At 38.3% G+C, this 22771-nt stretch overlaps 1 protein-coding gene across 2 annotated transcripts; it reads right to left on the reverse strand.

The window, feature by feature from the left end:
• Positions 1-588: 588 nt before the first annotated feature.
• Positions 589-21828, reverse strand: SEC22A (SEC22 homolog A, vesicle trafficking protein). 2 transcript variants are annotated; one of them, XM_059820450.1, is made up of 8 exons: positions 21793-21828; positions 18159-18390; positions 15754-15957; positions 13657-13820; positions 12196-12390; positions 7358-7476; positions 4444-4509; positions 589-867 (listed from the first exon to the last, which is right to left on the reverse strand). In XM_059820450.1, exons 3-8 carry the CDS (start codon positions 15933-15935, stop codon positions 667-669), a joined length of 927 nt encoding a protein of 308 aa, XP_059676433.1. In that variant the 5' UTR covers positions 15936-15957; positions 18159-18390; positions 21793-21828; the 3' UTR covers positions 589-666. The 2 variants fall into 2 exon arrangements, with proteins under 2 accessions (XP_059676433.1, XP_059676434.1); XM_059820451.1 differs by lacking the exon at positions 18159-18390 and having other exon boundaries at positions 21793-21816.
• Positions 21829-22771: the final 943 nt, after the last annotated feature.

The following is a 22771-nucleotide window of genomic DNA, read 5'->3' on the forward strand; positions in this document are numbered from 1 at the left end:
TAAATGAAAAAATGTTAAAGTATTTATAGCACTAGACAGAGGGCCACAGGTGCCATAAAGCTGATCTCCAGAAACAGAGTTTCCAGGTTACATTTTAATTAAGAAAACATTCACATATATGTCAATTGAAACAAAACATTCCAAAATTTAATATCTTACATATTCCAAATCTAGTTTGCTAATATGCAATAGCATTATTATTATGATTTATTTAGCCTAATCCCTACTGCCTCACAAAGGCAAAACTGATTTTGGAAGTGAAGAGCTTGTATGATATGCAGAACACATACTCTATATATTCCTTCCATTAACATACTTTCAAACGAAGCTTTTTTATGCCACCAGTCAAATTCACCAAACTTGGTGTCCCTACATACATTTCACTGCATGGGTATGACACATTCTCCTCCTCTAGTCCCATATTCTTTTGTGTCCTTTTTTTTTTTTTTAAAAAAAAAATGTTTTTTTAAAAAAAAAAAAACAGTTTAACCATCAAGTGAAAAATGTCCACAGGCATCTTACATTGCTTTATTTTCAAAAAAAAAAAAAAGTGAAAAAAAAAAAAAGCACCCCATCCAGACAGCTGCTTCTTTTGGAGAACATCTTTACATTCCTGAGCGTGAATAACTGTTGGAACAAGACTGCCTCTAAATGTTCTAGGACTTGTCAGACATTGTAATCAGGGGACTTTCCCTGTGGTTGTCGCAGTCGAATTTGTAAGGTAGAAAATGCTCCCACAGTCACATGAAAGAAGAGCTGCCACAGGTTGCGCAGTTCATACAGATACATGTTACACAGACAAATTAACCCAAAAGTCAGGAAGGATTTGGCATTCCTCCATCCCGTATAGTATACAAACAGGTAACACTGTCAGGAAATAAAAAAGAAATCAGATTACCACATGGAAAATAACTTCCACTGAAGAAACACTATCTGGTCATTGAGACATTTACAAACCCCAAACAAGCAGAAGTCTAAACCAAACATGTAAGAACAGTATCAATTTAGCAGTCATGGAAGGTGAAAAGTACCTGACATCAATACAAGGTTACATTTTGCTTCCATTAAACCCTCTTTGAGAACAATTCTCTCATAATAATTGATTACAACCTGCAATAATGAGTGGCCCATGACAAAGGAAAGTGGATGTTCCTGGCAATCTCTGGTCAAAATACACTCTGTTCCACCCGAGCAATGGAGAAGGAACAAGCCAGGGTTAAGTCTTCTTCAGGCAAAGCAATGGGAAGGACAGGGAAAATACCAGGGCCCTGCAGCCGGGAATACTCAGCACAAGGCAATCCCCCAGATACCAACCCAGTGTCCAGCTAGGCTTAATGCAGAGGATTAACTGGTAGATGCAGAGAGGTCTGCAAATACCCACTGCCCTTCTTCAGCTGGTGCAAGATGGATCACAGTCAGAGAGAAATACACAACAACTCTACTGTAATTTTACCACCTTTTAAGGGTCAGCTTCTGCATGCTGTGGTGTAACACAGAATGTCAGGACTGCCCACAGTTCCCTGCTCTGCCTTCTTCCTACTGCAGCTGGAAATCTGTTCAAGCCTCTTGCCTCAGTTTTCATCTCTAAAAGGACATAGCTTTTACATAGACATCACTTTTACTTCTGCTATTGTTCAAACTACTTACTTGACTTCTAAAAAAAAAATTGTTTGCCCCCCCTCTGGATTCTAGCCATTTCTGTCTCCTGAAGAAAGTTTTTGCTGTGCTTCAAGGTAGATATCATCACTTCGGCTTGCTTTGTGTTCCAAATCTGTTCACAGTGGATATATAACCATGCTCACACAAATTTTTTAACAGCATCCATCATCAGATTATCTAAGTGTCAGTTCTGTTCTTCTTGGGCATTTGCCGCATTTTATCAGTCAGAGAAACTCTACTTAATTTTTTTTCATGTTTCGTGTTCCTCAAAAAAGGGCCAAAGCATTGTACATTTGCAACCAAACAATGCCATTTATTGAGGTTACTTTATATTCTGTTCGAAACAACCACTTTCTTATAAAGCATGCGTTTCCACTGTAAGTGTTACTGTGATTAACAAAACTATTTGTAGTTTCTGGAGATCTAAATATCTTCAGAGATGTGAGTACTGACAGTATCAGTAAGATTTGTATGTCCTTCCTCCAAAGTAAAACTAGAGATAAGTAATCTGCGTGTTTCAGAATCTAGATGGAATTCCCCTGAACCTCCTTGGTCTTTTTGAGCAGAGCAAATGGAAGCTACTTGTGCTGACAGTTTCACAAATCGTATCTAAAAGAGCAATTAGTTGTTACCAGTATCTCAGCAATAATAATTCAGATAATTTCCTAGCGTCGTCACCTCCACTGACAACATACAAAGAAGTGTAACTGCTTCCAAGAGTAAAATAAGAGTCAGGATATGCTTCATCAAAATGATTAATAAATATGAAGGGTTTAAAAAACAAAAATACTATAGAAGTTCAAAAATGTTACTGCAACATGATGTTGAATGACTGGGAATTTTACTGAAGATCTGTTTTAAATGAATTCTGAGGCTTGTCTTTCCATTAGTCTAGGTTTGAGATGCTAGAAGATTTGCCACTTACAAAACAGCACCAGTCAAAAGGCCAAAACATTGTGGTTTTAACACCTTATTACTGCAAGTGCTGTTACGCAGTTCCTGAGGGGTTTTTTTCCTCTATTAAAGGGAAGTGTTAGCATGGCATGCTTTTATGTAGAAGGCTCCTCTGTGCTACTTCAGAGAAGATCTTGAATTTTTTTTAAGTTTTTTATTTTTTATTTTTAATAAATGTTAAGAAATGACTGAAGGCTCAGCTCCTGACGCTTTGCACTTCGGGTACAACTGGGACAGTTATTACCTTTTGTACATTTTCTTTTTCAGAACAGACTAGAAACCATGGAGGAACACTAGACATGTCAGCAAGCTTAAAACATCATATTCCATGTAAGTCCTGTTTCTGGCCTGCACACCTAGGTTACAAACATTTTCTTGGAAACCAGAAATCGAAACACACTGCTATGTTGTTATTAACTGAACAAGACAATACAGCACTATGGATGCCTTGTGGGTGAATGAAAATGAAACGTGCTGTCACGCAACATACGGAATTAATCTCCCGAACTCTTAAGTGTGGCAAAAGAACATCAGAACATGCCAGAAAACTGACAGCCCTCTTAGTTCTGAAAATTGACCAATTACATACCGTAGGAATGACACCAGAGGGTGGGGAACAAGAGTCTCAACAGATAAATTTTGAGTATTAAGAAAAAGCCTACATTCCAAGATGCATGGATTCTTTCTTTAAAAGAGCTCTATTCAAGTCACACAGTGGGGCAAAGACGTATGTCCTTATGTCTCAATACACAGACATGAATACTTTATAAAGAATAAGGTTTCTAATTTGGGAGAGGAAGGAAGAATGTGTATTTTTCACACAAAAAAGAATGGAGGAGCTCCACCTTATCTGATATGGAACAGATTGTTGGCATGGAAAATTAACACCAATCTGAGAAATTATTTAAGGCAGAAGCTGATGAAAAGTCAAGCGGTGAAGAACACAAGTTGTACTGTAACGTTTTGCTAGAGGTAAGTTATAGAGAATGGAGAGTACAGGTAACCTGGACAAAAAGGATGACTGATAGAAAGACAGATATAAAAGGAAAATCCTAAGACATTATTTTATTTTATGGTCTGACATTGTACTAAACATTGGCACAGGGAAACAACTAGAAACTGCATACTCCACAAGTGCAAGAGATTAAAAGTCAACAGAATTATAATAACAGCAATTGAGCATAATAGACATTATAGTCATAGCTCAACGTAACAGCAGTGTCACTGAATGACAAATGCCAATGGGCACCAGAATACCTTGCTACAGATTATATAGGAAAGTCAAATTCAGATGCAGAAATGGAAAACCTACAGACATGAAATGCAATGTGAAGTATCAGACAGGAGAAGGAAAACATAGTGGAAAGTGGCTGAAAGCTTTGACAAGGAAGGAGATGCACAATAATGTACGAAGTGAGGAAAATTCTGGGGTGTAGTGCCTAGGTATTACTGCATTTACCTCAAATCTTCCCAAAGGAAAGAAGCAGTAAGACATTTGTTCAGATGGTTAAGTTTACTTGAACTATGAAACTGCTACTTTAAGGAAATGATATAACCTCCACTGCTTGTGACTTTAGAGACAAATTGTAAGCTCCAGACAGAAAAGCACACCAAGTCTCTTAATCAACTAACTGAAGAAAAATGCCAGCAAACAGAAGCTCTTTGTATCAATCTACTGTATGATAGTTTATGATTAATGAAATAAAACACAGCAGAAATTATAATCACCCTATTGAAGTATCTGTGACATTTAAGAAAACTTGATGACATTTATGCATGACTGAGTAAAGCTTCCAAACTCTAGTGAATTATGCAAGCAGAAGAACACACCTGGTACAAACAGGCTGCTGTTCCAAGAAAAAATGCAATAACATAGCTGAAATCTTCACCTTCATTCTGTGAAAATAAAACAAAAAGTCATGGTTTACAATGTTTCAGTGACACCAGACATTTACAATATGAAAATTATTAATTATTGTATGCTAAAATAGTCCCACATAAAGATTTATAACTCCTATATTACGCTAAACCGAAAGAGTTATCACTAATCATTGCTTACTTGTATGTCTGGGGAAAAAACCACTGTGATCTGGAATCTGACCAAAATGTTTATTCACAACAGACAACTAATGCTGAGATTTTCAAAAGCTTTAAAGGAAGTCCAGCTCTAACACTGCATTCTTACATTCTCCAGATGCCTTTGAAAATTCAAGTCTAAACACTGGTAACTACCTTTAATATCAACTTTGCAGAATTGGGCCTTCCTCCAGCTTCACAAAATGGAAAGGAGATAAAAGGAAAAGACACGAACTGTCCACTAGGGTGTGGTAAAATTCTACACAAACAATAAGGCAGGCAGCTCTGTGTTCATGGCAGTGAGAACAAACAAAAGCATACGAATTTATCAGAGAGAGATTATTGGAAAATTAAGTTTTCTTGAAGGAAATGATGGGAAAATTCACTTGAAGTGATGGATCCTTCCACTATGTGTTTAAAAAAAAACCAACCCAAATTCTTTCTAACTTATTCAAAGCGGCTGTTATAGTTTCTATAGAGCTGAGCAGAATAAATTTGCATGCTCAGTGATTATTTTAACCGCATTTCAAACATCTGCGAAAATCAAAAACTTTCCCAGGAAAACAATGGGTACTCATGCAAATGTTCTTCCTTGAAAGTGAATATCATTTTCAGAAGAAGGTGGTCCATTCAGAACTACAACTTGTTTCTGCTCAGAGTATGTTCAGTGTGAAGCATTTCCATCTACAGTGTTGACTAAAAAAAAGTTTGTATACCTGCACATAAAACTTACTTACACAACGCAATACACTCCTAAACCATACGTAAAACTTGGCGTCACTGCCACTGCCTATTTGCTGGAGTATAGCTACAGATTGTAACGGAGTTTTGCTAACACCCAAATAAAAACACTGATTATAAAGGAAACACTGATTCAGAGAGAAGCTTTTGAATGACTTCTCAGAAGAAGTTGCATTAATCATCTTTTGGATTATTTCTCTCTAAACCTTGTGGATTTTTCCATAATAAAGTAAATTAAGAGAAATTTTAATGGTTTTTTAGTGTACCTCATTTGTCAGAAATGAAAAAATATCTTCCATCTGTATTGCCATCTATTACCTCCAGATGCAGTAACATACAGAATAAAACTAATTGGCTGGCCTATCATCACTTAAATAGGTTGATCTAACATTGGCATTCCTTTTTTAAAAAAACAGCTGCGGAAAGGTAACAAAACAAGTTCTAGAAACATTAAACTAAGAGGTAGAAATCTGTTCAGTACTATTTGTACTACAGTGTACTTTAAATTCATTCCTATTTATAAACTCAAGAGAATTGTGCATAACACAGAAAAATCTAATTAGGGATAAAGTAGAGATGTATGTTCACTATTTAATTTGTGTTTTTTCTTTAAAAAACAAACCAAAAACAACTCAAAAGAAGGACCTAGCATGGAACACTTTCATTAACCCTGTTCATCTATTCATTCACTCGCCTGGACGCATCCCTGTGCAATCTGCTCTAGGTGAACCTGCTCTGGTGGGGGGGCTGGACTAGGTGATCTCCAGAGGTCCCTTCCAACCTCCATCATTCTCTGATTCTGTGATTAGTCTTCAGGAAATGCTGAGACCTCAAACATTACTGCTTTATTAAATCTTTTCATATATCAATAATTATGTAAGACAACTGGAATACAGGTCATCTTCTTAACCTTACTTCCCTAAAAAATCCATTAGGTATCAAAAGCATTGCAGTTACAAAGTCCAGATATATGTTTGAATAAAAAGATTATCTATTAGCCAAGCAGGAGGATTCACATTTTCTCTCAGAAAACTTCTACGGGGTTTTTAGTTTATACCTCCATCACCACAACAGTAGAGCCATTTAATATTAAGCAAGTCTTTTTTTTTGTGGTAACACACATGAAGTTTCTGTGCATGCTTGCAAGCGCTACCAGCATATTCACTTGAATTGCTTGAAATCATGAACCACTACTATTTTCATTGCAGCAATGAGAATACAACTAGCACAAGAAATGGAACAGAAAGAAACTGAAAGGCTATAGGGAAGGTCAGAGCAGAGAGTTCACATAAACAAATAAACATTTGTTGGGGAGGTAGTTTGGTGAGGGGGGTGTTGTGGTTTGGTGGGGGGGTGGGGAGGGCGGGGTGTGCATTTAGAAGAAATCACTTGACAGTTTCTCTTACACTGATCCTTTCAGCATACAAAGCGAAATAAGCATCCTTCTTAAGGAGGTTTACTAAAAACAAAGACTAGAACAGTTTATAAAAAACAATTTTACAAAACCTGTTTAAAGATCCCTGCTCTGTGAACCCTTCCAAAAAATTGGCCAGATTTTCAAAGCTGTTCATCATTTCTCTCAAATGTTTTTAAATAACATCTATTAAACGTCTCATATACTGGCATAAATTTAGAAAACAGAACATTATGTTCACATACTCACTGCTACAAAGGTTACCTATGGAAGGAGTCGGCCACCCACCTTCTACTGCTTTTGAAACTCACAGCCTCAATGAGTGATGCATCACACTCAAGAAGGATGCACAGATCACAAACAATATAGGTTTCATAAGCAGAGGTCTGACCTCACAATCAATATTTCTGAAAATAAAACTGGCAAGACTTATTTCTTATAGCAAGCATCTTCTAAGGTGATATTATGATTGCTATGATGCATAAGTCTTAAATTCATAAACATGTACAATACCTGGAGAAGACTTTCTATGGCATGAAAGCCACGAATTAAATTCAAAGCTCCACATAACAGACTAAGCACAAATGAGACAATCCCTGGCAGAGTCACAGGTTCCAGACGCTGATGAGGAGCTGCAAAGTAGAGGATCAAAAAAAGATATCAAAGGTCAAAGCAATGTCTTTAGAAATTTAGTAAAACAGTAATCTCATTTTTCAGTGGCTTCTAGCTCAAGAGGAGATCACTGAATCAAACCACAAAATGTCAATCTTTTTTTCTAAAAAGAAGAAGAAACATTTTTAATATTTCAACACAAGGTTTAACAAAAAGTATACTTTCCTTCAATTCACATATAATTGTCTTATTATATTTAGTCTTTAACTCAATACATTCCATTTATTCAGTATGGTACTGAAAGCTGCTCAAATATGCCAGGAAATAGATGGCAAATGATGCACTTGCCAGTGAAATTTGTCCACAATTAGTAGCCAGCTAATAAGTGATGCACTTAAGAGCTCCTCTCACAACCTCCACTTTTTTAACACTAATGCATTAGCAAAGCTATTGAGACTGATTTAGTTTGTTTGCTGAATGGAACACTATGAGGCAAAGCTACTACAGTCCCCTACCTTAAAAAATATAGCCAGTAAGTGCTACCAAAGACACAAATAAAAAGACAGCTCTGAAACTAAGCTAGTATCTACACTACAACCTTATACAGACCTTCCAGATGGTGCTTATAAGTCTCTTACAAAACACATTAAAATTAAAACACACTCTCTTTCCATGCACAGCCGCTCTTTTGGGCTTAGCTATGGTCACAAGTACGTAACAGTGGTGTATATTCCTCATTATCGCCCCTTTCCTTAATTAATAACGGAAAGCAAATACGAAAAAACAATGCAAGACTCTTAACAGTCTAGGCAACACTGGGAAAACAACAGGACTACTGAGCCATACTTAAATCATTCTGTTCAAATCAACGAAGCGTAAAGATGCGAACAATGAGGTCAATGAACTGTAACATTAATAGAGAGAGGGGGGTCGATCCTGGTTGTTTGCATTGCATAGATCCAGGAAAAAGGCTTTACAAACAGTTTATGAAGTTACAGAATCTAAAGGAAAAATGACAGAAGCTATTTCATGTTGATAAGCAGACAGGGCTGTCTAATTATGAGTGTGTGACAACGTAAAAATAAAACACAAAATTAGTTCAGTTAACTCATTTGTGCTAAATTTAATAGTGTAATCAGGTGGGTTTTTTTTAAACAAAAGCATAACCCATGTTTAACTTTCACAGCTTATTGCTTTTCTAACCATAGTGCATATTAGAGGAACACTACCAGCAATCACTCAGTTAAGGTTAGATATGTTATTTGCATACCAAACCATTCTTTTTCAGTGACTTCTAACTGGTTGTTTTGTTTTGGTTTTTTTAAACCATCTCATCTGGAGAGTGTCGAAAAGCTGAAGGTGTATGTGACTGTTTTTAGCCAAAAGTCATTGCACTTCATTGGATATTGGAGTGGTGGATAAAATTAGCTTAGTGCTCTCCAGCCACAGCTCTCCAGACAATCTCATTTTCCCCATGTATCAGGGTAACTTCAATACATAATGTATTAAAACAGTATTTAAAACACCTCTTTGAGAACAATGAGGGGAAAAGTAGAGTCTTGTCAGCTAAATCAAGACAGTCTATGAAGGACCATAAAATAGTAACTTTTCTCTCTTATTAAAATATGAAAACAAACCCAAAAACTTTAAAGGACATTGCATACCTCTACTGAAGTCATTAAGCTCTCCAGGGCTTAATAAATTTTAGTGTTATAATCAAAGCAACAAGAGTCATTTAAATTAAAAAAAAAAAAAAAAAGACAAAACCAGAAGAATGAAGGAGGAGTGTCAGAGAAGGCAGGGTAAAGGACAGCTGACCTTGAGCCAGTACATCCATAGATCTTAGAGAGATTGTAATTGCCATATCAAAAACTCTCTAACACAAGCCAAGGATCAAATAAAGCACAAATTCTGAATTAAAAAGTTGAAATTCAAATAAAAAAAATAGGAAATTTGCACAATGTGAGAAACTGTACTACTTTTACAGACACATTTAAAACTAAAAAGTGAAAAAAAAATTGAGTACACCATCAGGCAAAAAGTAAGTTTGATTTGAGAACTGTTCCTTCATTGAAAAAAAGCTCAGAAAACAGTCAATTTGTCCTAACCAAATAAACACCTAAAATATCACACATCAGCGTGCTGTCACCCTATTTCTGATGCCTGCCAACACCTACACATACCTTTGAAGCAAAACTCTATCCATAATCTGCTTCACACATTAATAATTACCCTTATTCCTCACTACACAGCACAACTTTCACTAAAGGAAAAGGGCTGCTATTTTCAATTACTTGAACAATATAAGAGGACTAGACACTAGACCTTGGATACATATCCAATTACAAGTATAAGCAAGTAACAGACAATGCTTCATCAGCATAGCCAAAACTAACACATCAACTTCTGCTATTCTGTGTAACAAAACAAGATTTGCATCTACCTAACTTCCTACTTCTGTGTGCTATCCAACTTGATTTAACATACTTAATTCACTTACAACAAGTCATATTTTTTAACAGGACAGCATATTCAAGAAATTGCACTAGGCAAACCACATCTTTTTGTGAGAATTTGTCCTTAGACCAAAGGAGAAACTTTGAAGTCTAGCCAACTGAGTCAGTACCAAACATCCAGAGAAAGTTCTTTTCAAGGGTGGAGAGAAGCGATGAATGTAAAGAATTACAAAACTATTAGCAAGACTTGCCAAAAAAGATACTTATTCAGTAGCATCTAAAATTTGAAGAGCTGAAGAAAGCGCAAAGTGCAAAACTCTCATAATGTACAGCCCTTTGACTGTGAGTTTCTACAGCATTTCAAGGAAGGAAGTGGATAACTGAACAAAGAGATTGATGGAATTCAGAGGAAGACAGTTAAAAGTAACTGAAAGAGGAAAAAAACCAGAAGAAAGTTGACATGGAGAGAAAAGAGGACAACAGAACTGCTTCTGTAAGACAAGTTGTGGAGAGGCAGGTGAAAAAAAATTGGAAGGTCATCCGCCAATTGTTGTTTAATTTTACTTTATAGTAAAAAGGGAAATGGTCCTCATGCATTTTAATTGAGGCCTATATGCTCTTCTAACACTTTTACTCAGAAAAGTGATAGACACCTCATCTCCCACTACATGGACAACTTTAAAAATACAGCCAATTTTGACACAGGCCGAATTCTCTCATACTTATTGTTTTTTCTTTTTCCAATTGCAGGAAGTTTGAATCTAGACAATTTTCAGAGTTAACCGCTTGCCACTTCTACCACCATAACCTTTTCCACAAGCCAGGATTACACTAGAACATTAAGAGGTAACAACGATGCAAGCATCAAAAGTGGCAAAAGAATGGTATATCACAGCATTACATACCTCTAAGCACAGCCCACACATATAAGCAGTAGATGATTAAAGGTACGTACAGTGCTGCTTAAAAGATTCCACTCTTCTAAACAACATAAACATCTTCACACTTTTCCCTTATTAATTTTCCAGAATCTACCTCTAATACTGTTAAATTGCAAATACAGAGATTGTAAGCTATTTCTACACTGTCTCATAGCACCAGAATTCTCAGGATCAGGGCCCCAGCAGTACAAATAGGGCACCCTAGCGATTTTGTTTGGTTTTCATCTTCAGTAGAAAGTAGTTCTCAATCTTCTAGAGGAATCCTTATGAGTAAATAAAGTAATTGGGATAATACACTGGCAAAGAGAGCCTATTAATATATATATATATAAACTGCACAAAATTAAGCTGATCTCTTATATTACAGAACTGTAGGAAGCGTTTAGATTTACGATTGCAATTTTCACCCTGACACTGTAAAGTAAACAGCATCGGTGTATGTCTGCCCAGGATAACTAGCCTTATAGACAGAGGTACTGTTGGGAAAAAAGGGGAAGACATTAACTAATTAAAATCAACACTTCCTTTTATTCTATTGATGATTTTGCTTCACTAAACTTGGAAGACTGAAATCAGATTATATCAGTTTCACGCGTGGAGTCCATGTGTAGTGCAAGGACTTGGCAAGTTTTAAGTTTTCTGTCCTGCTGGGAAACATCTAAAGGTGGGCCTCAAACTGATTCAGAGCATTCACTTAATAGCACAAACCTTTAACCCAATTCAACCACACAATTCCATATTTACCCCCTACATGAAATAAGTTAAAGTTTTAAAAAATTAATGACCACTTAAATGAATGTGGCAAATATATACAAAATTGCTATTATGAATGTCGTACACAAGGCACTTATTTTAGAGAGTACATCTTTTAGCCAGCAGAGCTCTTCGGTCTTCCACCGTCACAGACGCCTCCTAAAGTGATGCTTCTCCCTCCAGCTGCCTTAAGTCCTGACACTACGCTCTTAGCTTGTGGCATCATTGGGTCTTACTGGGCAGAAATAATAAAAATGTTCATAAATCTTAAAAGGTCAGAAAAAGAAAGATCATCTTGTTAAGTGCTCATTTTCACTTGCTTATTTTCATGCAGATTTTTTTTTTCCTTCAATAAAGCAGTCCATTGAGTAGACCTACTTCTCTCTCTGAGTCACTTGGGAAGATACGCGCTCTGAGCAGAGGACAAAACAGACGTCTAAGCTAAAATACACGTAAGGTCATGGTGGCTTTATGCTTTAAGAACATCACGGTGAAAAAGCTTTTTCTGAAGAAAAAAATATCAAAGATTAATTCTACCACCCTTCATCTGTCTCATTTCAGGATACAAAAACAAAAGCCTGAAACTTACCTGCAGATATCTTACCAGTACCCTTGTATTCCGCCACAGATAAATGTGCGAACCCATTAGCTGAACCAAGTTCTGACACGGAAATTTGGTACGGTGGTCTCAGTTTGATTTCTGTCTGCATGTCAGCAAGATTCATCTTTGTTGACAAAGAACGTGTGTTGTTATATCTCTGTTTGGTCCTCTGAATGAAATTATCTGTGTAAAATTTAAAATAAAAAGGTATCTCCTTATGGACTTTTGTTAATTAAATAATCCAAGACCATGCTGCTTTATGTATTACATACTTCCAAATTGAAATAAATTGTTTGAAGTGCTTGTATTTCTCTTGGATTTTTTAATACTATTTCTGTTTTGTGACTAATATATCATGGGCTGTTTAATTCTGCAGTAAAAAAAAATTAAGCTCTAGAAATCTAGTTACTTAATAACTGTGAATAAACTAATGACTTTTCACTGCATGAGACTGAATGCATTGCTAATACAATGGATTTACTGCACTTATTCTAGCTTTTCTGTTAGTTTAGTAAATACCCTTATGAAAAAAATTAAGTCCTGCATTCAAGTATAAACTTACTTGAGTATGAAATGTGCTTGCAAAATATTCAGGTGAAGAAAATTAATACCATATTATACAGATATGAAGACTGTAATAGACCTACATTTTAACTTAACAACTAGTAGAACAAAAGTGGCGTTGGGGGAAAAAAAAAGTGTTCATAGAAATCTTCATAAGGAAGACAACAATGTTATACAGAAATTGTTAAAAACTGCCTGACTGAATTATAGACAGGAATTAACCAACTGGAATATCTTTCCCTATATTTCTAAAACTGCAGTTCTTTTTGCTCTAATGCGTTTTATATGGATATTTAAAATAACTGCCTAACATATAGTATTAAAGCGACAGATACTAATGGAATCCGTAACAGCTGTTATCTGGTATATATGAGATTAGATGTATTTGAAGCTTGCATGACAGAAGATTAAATGGTTCACTATATCATAAAACAAATAAAAATCTCTCCCTTTCATGTACTGAACAAAAATTACAGCACAGCTAAGAGCAAACATGAAATTGCAATCTTTCACTTGAGAAATTTATGAAGCTCAGTGCTTTTACAGGTTAAGTATTTCAACAGGTATGAAGTCAAACAACTCCTAGTATTATTAACTAGGAGAAGATGAACTCCAGATTTGGTCACACAAGGCTTAAACTAGAACCTACTGGCAAGAACAGAAAGATTATAAATAAGTTTGGATAGAACTCTAGTAGCCTAATTTAATGCCCACAGAAGTATTTCTTTATTGACTCTAACAGGGTTAAATCAGATTCTAAATCCACCTGAAATACAGCTATAAACTGCCCTGGACATTTTTGTTTTGTGTGCATTAAGTTGCGCATCTATTTAAATACTCATTTGTCTTAGTGTGAGAATCAAGGAAAAAAAGTCAGATCCTTACCAAACTCTATAAAACAGTATGGTCTGACAGCAGTATTTGTCTTCATCATATTGTAGGTAGTGATGAACTCTTTCTGAAGCTCATCCAGGAAGCAGAAAGCCAGGACACTGGGATAATTTTCAGTGCACAACATCATATAGCTTACTCCCAGAGAACTTATAAAGCTATAATTGAGACAACAAATTCAAAATTTCAAATTTAAATTCAGGTAATTTGCCACTTCGCTAGTCTGAACGCTTATTCTATAAACAGAAAAGCAAAAACTGCTCTGGGATAGCAAAGGAATTAATGTTTACTGAAAAGTCCAACACTATTCTAGAAAAAAACCAATTTACTTTTAGGCAATGTTTTACTTTAACACCACATTGTATGATTATATAAGAAGCTCTGTTATACATATATGTGAATGTATATATATGTGTGTATACATATGTACACACTCTCACATACATGGAACAGAAAATAACATAAAGCTTTTGGGATACAGAAACACAGCAGGTTTGTCCCGTAATAGCTTTTTCATTCATCTCAAATGCACAATATGTGATCCGGTGCATTCCACAAATGCAAAAACTTATCTTCAGATGGGGGGGTGGGGGAGAACAGTGGGTTCTTTCTAAAATACGTGAGGGAATAAAACTGTTCCGTAGAATATGGAATTCATCGTTCTCCAAAGATAGTTGCAAGGATGACCAGGGATGGCAAATACAAAATTAGAAAGGGACAGTTTTCAATATACATTTCCCTATCGCATTTAGGCAATTCATTAAATAGAGTTCACATTTTCATGACACATTCAAATTTCTTCAAAATCTTGATGGATAACTTCCACTATTAAAAGTAAGCAAAGACCAAAGTAATAAAAAAAAAAGTCCTGACTAAGCCTTATGTCTCATTCTTAAAAGTTTCTTTTAAGCTGATCAGTTTACAAGCCAACTACAGCTGAGGTGTTAAAAAACATTGACTGGAAATACTTAGTCCATGCTGGGCCTAATCCTGAGAAATGCTGGAAACTCACATACACCAATGGGAGAGGGAGAAGGCTGAGCACTTTTTAGGATCATTCAGGTGGTATACTTTCCACCACTGTAACTTCTACATGTTTGCTAGCAGTTAGGATGAAATTACTTACCTCTTTTAAAAGAGCATATCTAAATTAGAATCAGAATTTAGCTCAGCTAAAGTGCAACTGAATTGCCAGCTACACACAGGTGCTCCTAGTTACCAATACTAAGGAGGAAGGTCACATATAAAGCAAAATTCTGAGAAAACAACAGATTCAAAGAACTATTTCACGATAATCCAAGTTTCACGCTGCCAACAGGGGAAAAAAGAGCATCTTCTGAATTATTAATCAGTGTTGTCATGCAGGTACACTATCAAATTGACTAGCTCAAAAAATTTAGGAATAGTTATTAAAAAAAAAAGAAATCAAAACACAAAATCATGAAGAGAAAACAAAAAGCATTGTTGTGAAAGTGCTGGATGGACCGGTAGGATAGGTAGGCTCCATTCAACCATTCAAGACTTTACTACACACTGCCTTCACACTAGAAAAATCATTCCCACCCTTCCAAATCCCTGTGTGCCATATGAAATAATTATTGAGTTATGCTTGGTTTTTAGGGCATGTTTTCTCTCAAGTCAACAGAAATACTGAAGGTACAATAAAAGGGCCTAATTCCATAACATCCTAACCACAAGTTTTCAGAAATACTGGGTTATGAAAATATTTGGGTACAAATTTTTGTAGACTAAAAAGGGAAAACAAATGAATACTAGTTGAACTAGCATGAGGAAGAACAAGTCTGGTCATTTTCATGTAAGAAACAACCTTGAAATTTAAAGAAATATTTCTATTAGGTCAAGGACTTCGATATTTATAAAAATACTGTCTTTTTCAAACTAGAACTTCCAACAAAGTTTAAGTAGGTTTCAAATCTTTCTCCAGTTTCTCAATTTTAAATTTCTGATACATAAATACTGCCAAGAATTAATCTTAGTTTGATCAATCATTTCTAATGTGAACTGTTGACTTTTTAACTTACAGACAGATACAACCCAGGATGTTGCAAATATATAAAAGAGAAGTCTTACTTTATATTATACTGCCCGGTTTTCAGAGTACATCTATCAGGAAGCTGAGAAAGTTTCTTTGAGAGCATTTTAAAATATTTTCTACATTCTTGCATTCCCATGCTCTGGTCATAATCAGTAGATGCAGACAGTGGGAGTCCATCCCTCACACGGACCACAGAGGCAGATAAAATCATAGACATTGCCAATAGAATTAATGACAACCTACAACAAAAGACAAATCAGGAGGAACCAGAATTAAGGTAAAAGCAAAAACAACTGAGTCAACTGTGATTAATCAATCTTCCCAAGCTGTATACTGGGCTCAAGCTTAAAATGGGACACAGGGAGGATTTTCAACTATAAGTCAGATTAGAGTCCTAACTGAATAGGGCCTATTAGTCTATGCAAACCACAAAGCAGCAGCACATCTGACATCAATGTCATGTTTTCAAATATTTTTATCTGAACTGCCATAAATCCTCACCTAGAGATACCTGTGGAGACTGAAACACTATTACTTAGCCTTAGTACTACTGTAGCACTTGCACCCTCGAAGCTGTGAGTCTTCTTCTTTAGTGAGACAATAATTATAGGCTAAACAAACAAGAACAATAGTTGGAGAGGAAAAACGTGCACTGTAAAGACATGCCAGATGGGAAAGTGATCCAGGTCTTGATCAAACAATAATATTAATGTGTTTTCATGAAACTATGTTACTGAGTACATGCTTAAGTACCCCGCAAACAGAAACTTACACAACTTACATACTATCAAATAGGAAATCAAGGATCAGGATAGCAAGGAATGTAATCCAGCTCTCCCACCTCACAACAGAATTTCTTAAACATGAAGTGTCTTTTTTCTTACCTGGGTTTCCATTTTCTTTAAATTTCCAAAATGTGTCTATCAGTATTACACAAATACTGAGCAGGTTGAAACGGTGCTTGCAAAGCCTACATGCTTTTACAGTATTTAATGTTGAAAGCATAATAATTAAAGCTTTGTGAATATAGTCACTTAAAAAAGAGAAAGTTGTGTATTTAAACATTTCTCAAACAGAATGAGAAAATTTATAGCAGGCATTTAACGGTATAAACACATAGCCTGCAGACAGTCTTTCAAGACTGAAGACACAAGTCCTTCAAACCTTACATTATATCAAAACAACCAAAAGTTTAGCAAGACAAGCATTAAAAGAAGGATTACTTATCTGCTAAGTATCAGTACACAGATTCATCCCCTTACAAGTGGGCGAAGTGCTAGAATTTACATGAAGCCAAAAGCAAACACTTCCTTAACTCTTAACACTGCTCTGCAGACTCCTACCATATACTACACCTAGCACTTAAGAGATTATGAAAAAAATAGATTTTTGCCTCCCTCAGACGATGCTACTCAAGTTCCATACAGTCACAAACTGCAAAAGAAAACAGATTTCTGAATACAGCTGAAATATGCTTTCGTGTGCAATACTGACATGTTTACAGCACCTTCCAAACTATGACATTAAGGGTGCTTTACAAGCCTTAGCAACTGAAGGACCGTACTGTGAAAAGTTAGGAATCCAAATTTTCCCAGAATAGCACTGCCTTTTCATAAAGGAGAGGAAATAGCTGTTTTTTCCCTGAACTCTCACCTCCCTATTTCCCACTACCCAAAAGTTATATATACATCAGAATACTTATTGAATAATAATCAATATTCAGGTTTTTCAAGGGTATTTACTCCTCAGAGAGAAAGTGGCATATAATAATGAAAACACTGAAAATGTGTTGCAATTTTCAATTTAAGAAATTCAGCTTCATCAGCAGTCAAACTTCAACCTACTTTGAGATGCATCACATTAGCTTAACAAATTCCAAATTAATACCCTCGTATTTTACTTGTGTAGCACACCAGACTTTCACCAAAGTCGAAACAGCAGTGGAAGCCACTATTGCCTGTACTCTGCTGAATACCTCTGAGCTTTTATCAGGTACGCTTGTTATTTCAGCACTTCACTACAGAATTCCCTGTTGTACAAAGTGCTTTGATCAGCTGGACACAAAAACAGAAAACAAAACAACTTTAGGACTTGCTCTAGATTAGCTTGCTGGAGTGAAGCATTCTAGAAATTAAACCTGCAGTCCTAGAAACTTTTACCTATCTCTATTTGAGTTCATGCATGTGCTCCCAGCAGGACAATTCACATGGAGTGCACACGGCACCCGTTTTCTTAACTACGGTGCTAACCATATAACCACGGCAGCAGCTCAAGAGTATAACAAAATTGCAGAGGAGCTTTAAATTGTAATGGTTCTCTGACAATAACTACCTCTACCACTTGGAACTCAATCCTGAACGGGACTTCCGAGAGCTATATCAATATAAACATAAGAACAATGATGTGAAAGCAAAGTTTAAAATTCCCCTCATTAACTTACTTGCAGAAAATGTAATTTCATGGATCTGCATTTCCTCTGATGAAGTAGATAACTTCATTAGCACCTAACATGAAGAAAGGAACATAGCTCCATGTCCTTTTTTAAGAAAAGGTAGTGAATAGGACGGCACTGCAGGAAGAACTCAGAATCCTGTAGCCAGCTCTCAGAAGAAAAAATACGATTCTGGTCACTTTTTAAATGATCTTGATGGTTAAAGCTCATGTTGAGCTATCTGATGAGATAAGAACAAACAGGAAAAGTTAATAAATTTATTTAGTAGCTAACAATATTCTTCAGCTCTTTTCGTGAGGGCATGCTTAGTGGAAAGGCCTGAACACACCCCAGGGAGATTACTCAAAAGGTACTCAAGTAAAAAGAAAACTAGAATAATATTAAAATGTTTCTATGTTCTTTAAGTACAGCTGAGGAAGTCCCATCACTTCAGCTGTTTAAAATGGGAAAATATGTCTGCACAGTACATGAGTAACTCAGGGTAATGCAACCTTTGACTCTGAATCCCATCACTCACCTCATACACTAAGTTTAATTAATCTATAATCTCCTCTGATCAGAAACCTGAACACTTCAGGAACATAGTACAACACAACCACAGCTGTATTTCCAAAGCATTAAGATTTTCAATATTCAGTCTAACAATAGTTGCTTTACTCCTACAACTAAGGACAAAGAATATAAATATCACTAACAAGAGCATGTATGCATGGACCACAGACAAAGCAAAGGATAAAGATCCCTTTAGAGGTATTCTTTCAATTTTTATGTCTATTCTATCTATAAATAAATATTTGTATAAATCTAGAACAAAACCAGTTACTTTCTTCAAGACTCCTATTTAGATAAATGAAGCTCTCTAACAGAAGATAAGCCTCCATTAAAACCTGAAAATTCTCTTAATGTACTATGAAATCACACATGGTAAAAATTTTGTTTAGATGAACAGTCTTAAGATCACCAGTCAGCCAGGCTTTGTTACCATCATCTTAAAAACCCACCTAGGGAAAATATGTACTTTTTCCTCAGCTTCCTAACAGCAGAATCAGAAAGCTATCTAAAAAATGAAGCTAACAAAAGAAAATCACTTTAGTTGCAAGATCACACATATGTAAAGAGATGTGTAATACACATACTGTAACAGAACATTCAGCTTTACTTGAAAATGTATTAATATAGAAAAAAAGTTTACTAAATCTTCAAAATGAAAGAGCTCCTTTACTCAGCTGTCAAAACAATAAGGCTCTACAGAAGGAGCCAAGTGGCAAATCTGGTATAGACTTATATAGGTAGAGATTGAAGAAAGAACATTAAAGATATGGTAGTGGTTTTAGAACTATCTTTAAATGTCTTTTTTAAACATCTGTTCAAAACTACACAAAGTAATTCACCATACCATTACAATTTTCATAGGTTTTCCTCCAAAAATTCTATATCCATCAAATACCTGAGGATGACACAAGACTGCACATGCACTACAATCCATTACAGGCACAAAGAAATGACCAGGGATTGGGTTCACTATCTCATTCTAGGACAGAACTGAGGAGTATCAAATCCAACCAGCAGGTGTTAGGCTCATGGGTACCACAGATGGTTCTTCACAAAACATGCAGTTAGCCAGTGGAACTGCTTGATACATGACATCGTTGATGCTAAAATGTTATGTGAATTCAAGAGGCAACTGGAAAAGTTCACAGAAAAACTACAAGGGTTACTAAAACAAAAACACTACCCTTTGCTCAGGGAGATTCTGACCCCCAAATGATGACCAGCAGGGAGAGTACACCACAGAAGCATCACTCTATGCTTGCACTATTCTTAGTTTCCCTGTGTGCAACTACTTCTGACCCCTCTTTATGGAATTCCCCTCACATTGCTGCTACACAGCCCTCCCTGCAAATGAGGGCTGGGAGAACTCATGGAAAAGAAGAACATGGAGAAAGCTGGCCACAGACAGATAAGAGTCAACTGAAATGGTCATTCCTCTGTTACTCCACCCTCCCTAAAGCTGTCCAATTTATCATACACACATCAACTTCCACTGCTTTCACAAATAGGAATTAACACACGTGGCTTCAGTTTAATTTCCCCCATGAGCGGGAAATCTCAGATGATGGAAAGCAGAGCCTGCTTTACTGTACTTTTTTTTTGGAGACAGATTCAATTATCATCTTGTTTATTTTTGTGTTATGATGGTACTTGATCCTGAGGCAGCATCTAGAAAAGTCCTAGAAAGCGGTATGTGTTCCAGCCTTTTGTAACGAATTGGTCTTCCAGCTTGTGATCTGACAGTAATTGTTTTATATCTATCTGACATCTTCTCATAACTTTTTTTACAAGTAAATGTTCGAAAGTGACCTGTGAATACGGTTTGCTCACGATACTTCAATTTTTTAAAAACAGTCTAGCTTCACAAAAATTGAAAGATTCTAAGTAGTTCTAGTGTAATGGCAAGCCTACCCTCCTGCATGTGCTAGCCTTCAGCACCAACTTAATCAAGGCATTTCTTGCCAGGATGTCTGCCTCTCATGACAACCTTCCATAAAATTGGGAAGTGGGTGCAAGCTGCACACCTGCTTGACGCAGAATGAAGATACAGATAATAGTGTTGGACAATTTATTGTCCCCACTTTTTAGGGTTGTGACAAGCTGCATTATGCAGGCAAAAGTCTCAATTTTTCCATACTACAGCATACTTCAGAAATCCATATTACAAACTAAAGCACCACAGAAGGACACAACAAATAAAACCACTTTGACATGATCAGGTATGACCAGACAAGGAAGTAATCCTAAACCATGAGCCCATATAATCTTTCCCATAAAGCAGAGGAAAAAGAGACCTCAGAAACAGAATCAAGGTTCTGAAAAACTAAGGGAACGGAACAAGTTGCATCCCAAAGTTTGGGAACCTGATCCTTTCATCTACCGCCTACTTACATGGCAGCTTCGACGTGGTAGTGCGGTTTATTGACTTAAAGGGGTTCGCACTGCTTTAGATTGCAAAATTTTTTACAAAAACGTTGATGCCTACACAGCCAGCCCGGAGGGTGACAGATCCCGGCTACAACAGACTTCTGCTACAAAATGACGTTTACGTTTACGAAGAGGCCTGAGCTGCCATCGACGGCCTCCTGCACCTGACCTGCCGGCTGCACCCAGCGCTCGCTGCCAGGAGCAAACCTCCAGCGCCGAAGCGGGAGGCAGCCGGTGCCGGGGGGAGCGCGGGCACCCCTCCCTCGGCCCGGCTGAGCAGCACACGCAGACGACCCTGCGGCTCCAGCGGCCGGGCTGCCACGCTCGAGCGAACGGCTGCCCCCGGCAGGGCGGCGGCCCGGGAGGCGGAGAAACCGGCGACAAGCCGCTTCGCTTCGCAGGACCAGACCCGCGCCCACACCGGAAGCCCTGCGGTGCCCCGGCAGCCCCCCGCCCCGGGCCTGGAGCCGAAAGGGGAAGGCAAGCGGCAACCGAGACCCCGGCCCAGGGAGACCGGGCAGACGCAGGGCCCTGTGGCAGCACCTACCAGCACCGCCCCGTCTCTCACCCTCCCTCACGCCGGCAGGCCCCGGGCGGGCCGCGTCGCCTGGCAACGGCACCGCGGGGGAGGGGCTCGAGCTACCTGTCTCACCGGAGCGGAGCGGCGGCAGCACCGGCGCGCGGCCACGGCGGCCGCCTCCCGCTAGGCATTGTGGGTACTGTCCACGTCTGCCCCGCGCCCCCCCCGCCGGCGGGGGAGCGCCCCTCACGTGACGCGGGCGCAGACGCACCATTGCTCCGCGGGCGGCGCGGGGCGGGGGCTGAGGCGTTGCCATGGCGATACGGCGGGGCGGGGCCTGCCATGAGGGGTCCCCGCGCCGGGGCGGAGGGGCGGTCGGGCCGTGCTGGTACCGCTGCCCTGGGGGCTCTTAGCCGCAGCCGGCGGGAGCCCTTGAGGCTGCAGGGCGGCCCCAGTGCTGCGCCTGAGGCGCCGTTTCCGCGGGCGCCCTGAGGAGAAGGGGGTGCCTCCCCCGCCCCGCGGGGGGTCCCGATCCCGTCGCGCCATGCAGGCCTTCCGCCGCCGCCCCGAGCAGGGCTGCCCCGTTAGCCTTCAGCGCCTCTTGGAGCTTTGTCCCCGCGGCCTGGGACGTCGGCTGGCGTGCTGGGGACTTGGGTTGGGTTTGTCTCCGTTGGTCAAACGGGTTGACGTGTCCCAGCGCTGCTCGTGTTGCAGAAAGCCCCCAGTGCGTCGGGGCGGGGAGGCAGCTTAGCTACTGCTGGTCCTCTGCTTCACTCATCTGTGGCTAGTTCTTAATTAGCCTCGTTTTCAAAAGAGCTGAGGTTTAGTAATTGTGCTCTTTGGGTTCTCCTATGTAATAACTGTAGTTGGCCAGTTTCCACCGGGTTTAACGGACGCATATAGAACCTGCCATATGTTGACACTGTAAAAATAACAAGATACGTGTTAGGTGTTTTCTGAGGGGGCAGCAAATGTGGCTGCCAATGGGGAGGATGTACGATGGTGACGTAGTTTTCACCAGAAAAAGTGCACTGAGATAACACCAGCTGCTAGACTAATTTCACTCATTTCCAGACAAATCAACTGGGCCTGTTTCGACAAT

The sequence above is a fragment of the Gavia stellata genome, chromosome 8 (genome assembly GCF_030936135.1).
Source record: "Gavia stellata isolate bGavSte3 chromosome 8, bGavSte3.hap2, whole genome shotgun sequence".
Classification (NCBI taxonomy): domain Eukaryota; kingdom Metazoa; phylum Chordata; class Aves; order Gaviiformes; family Gaviidae; genus Gavia; species Gavia stellata.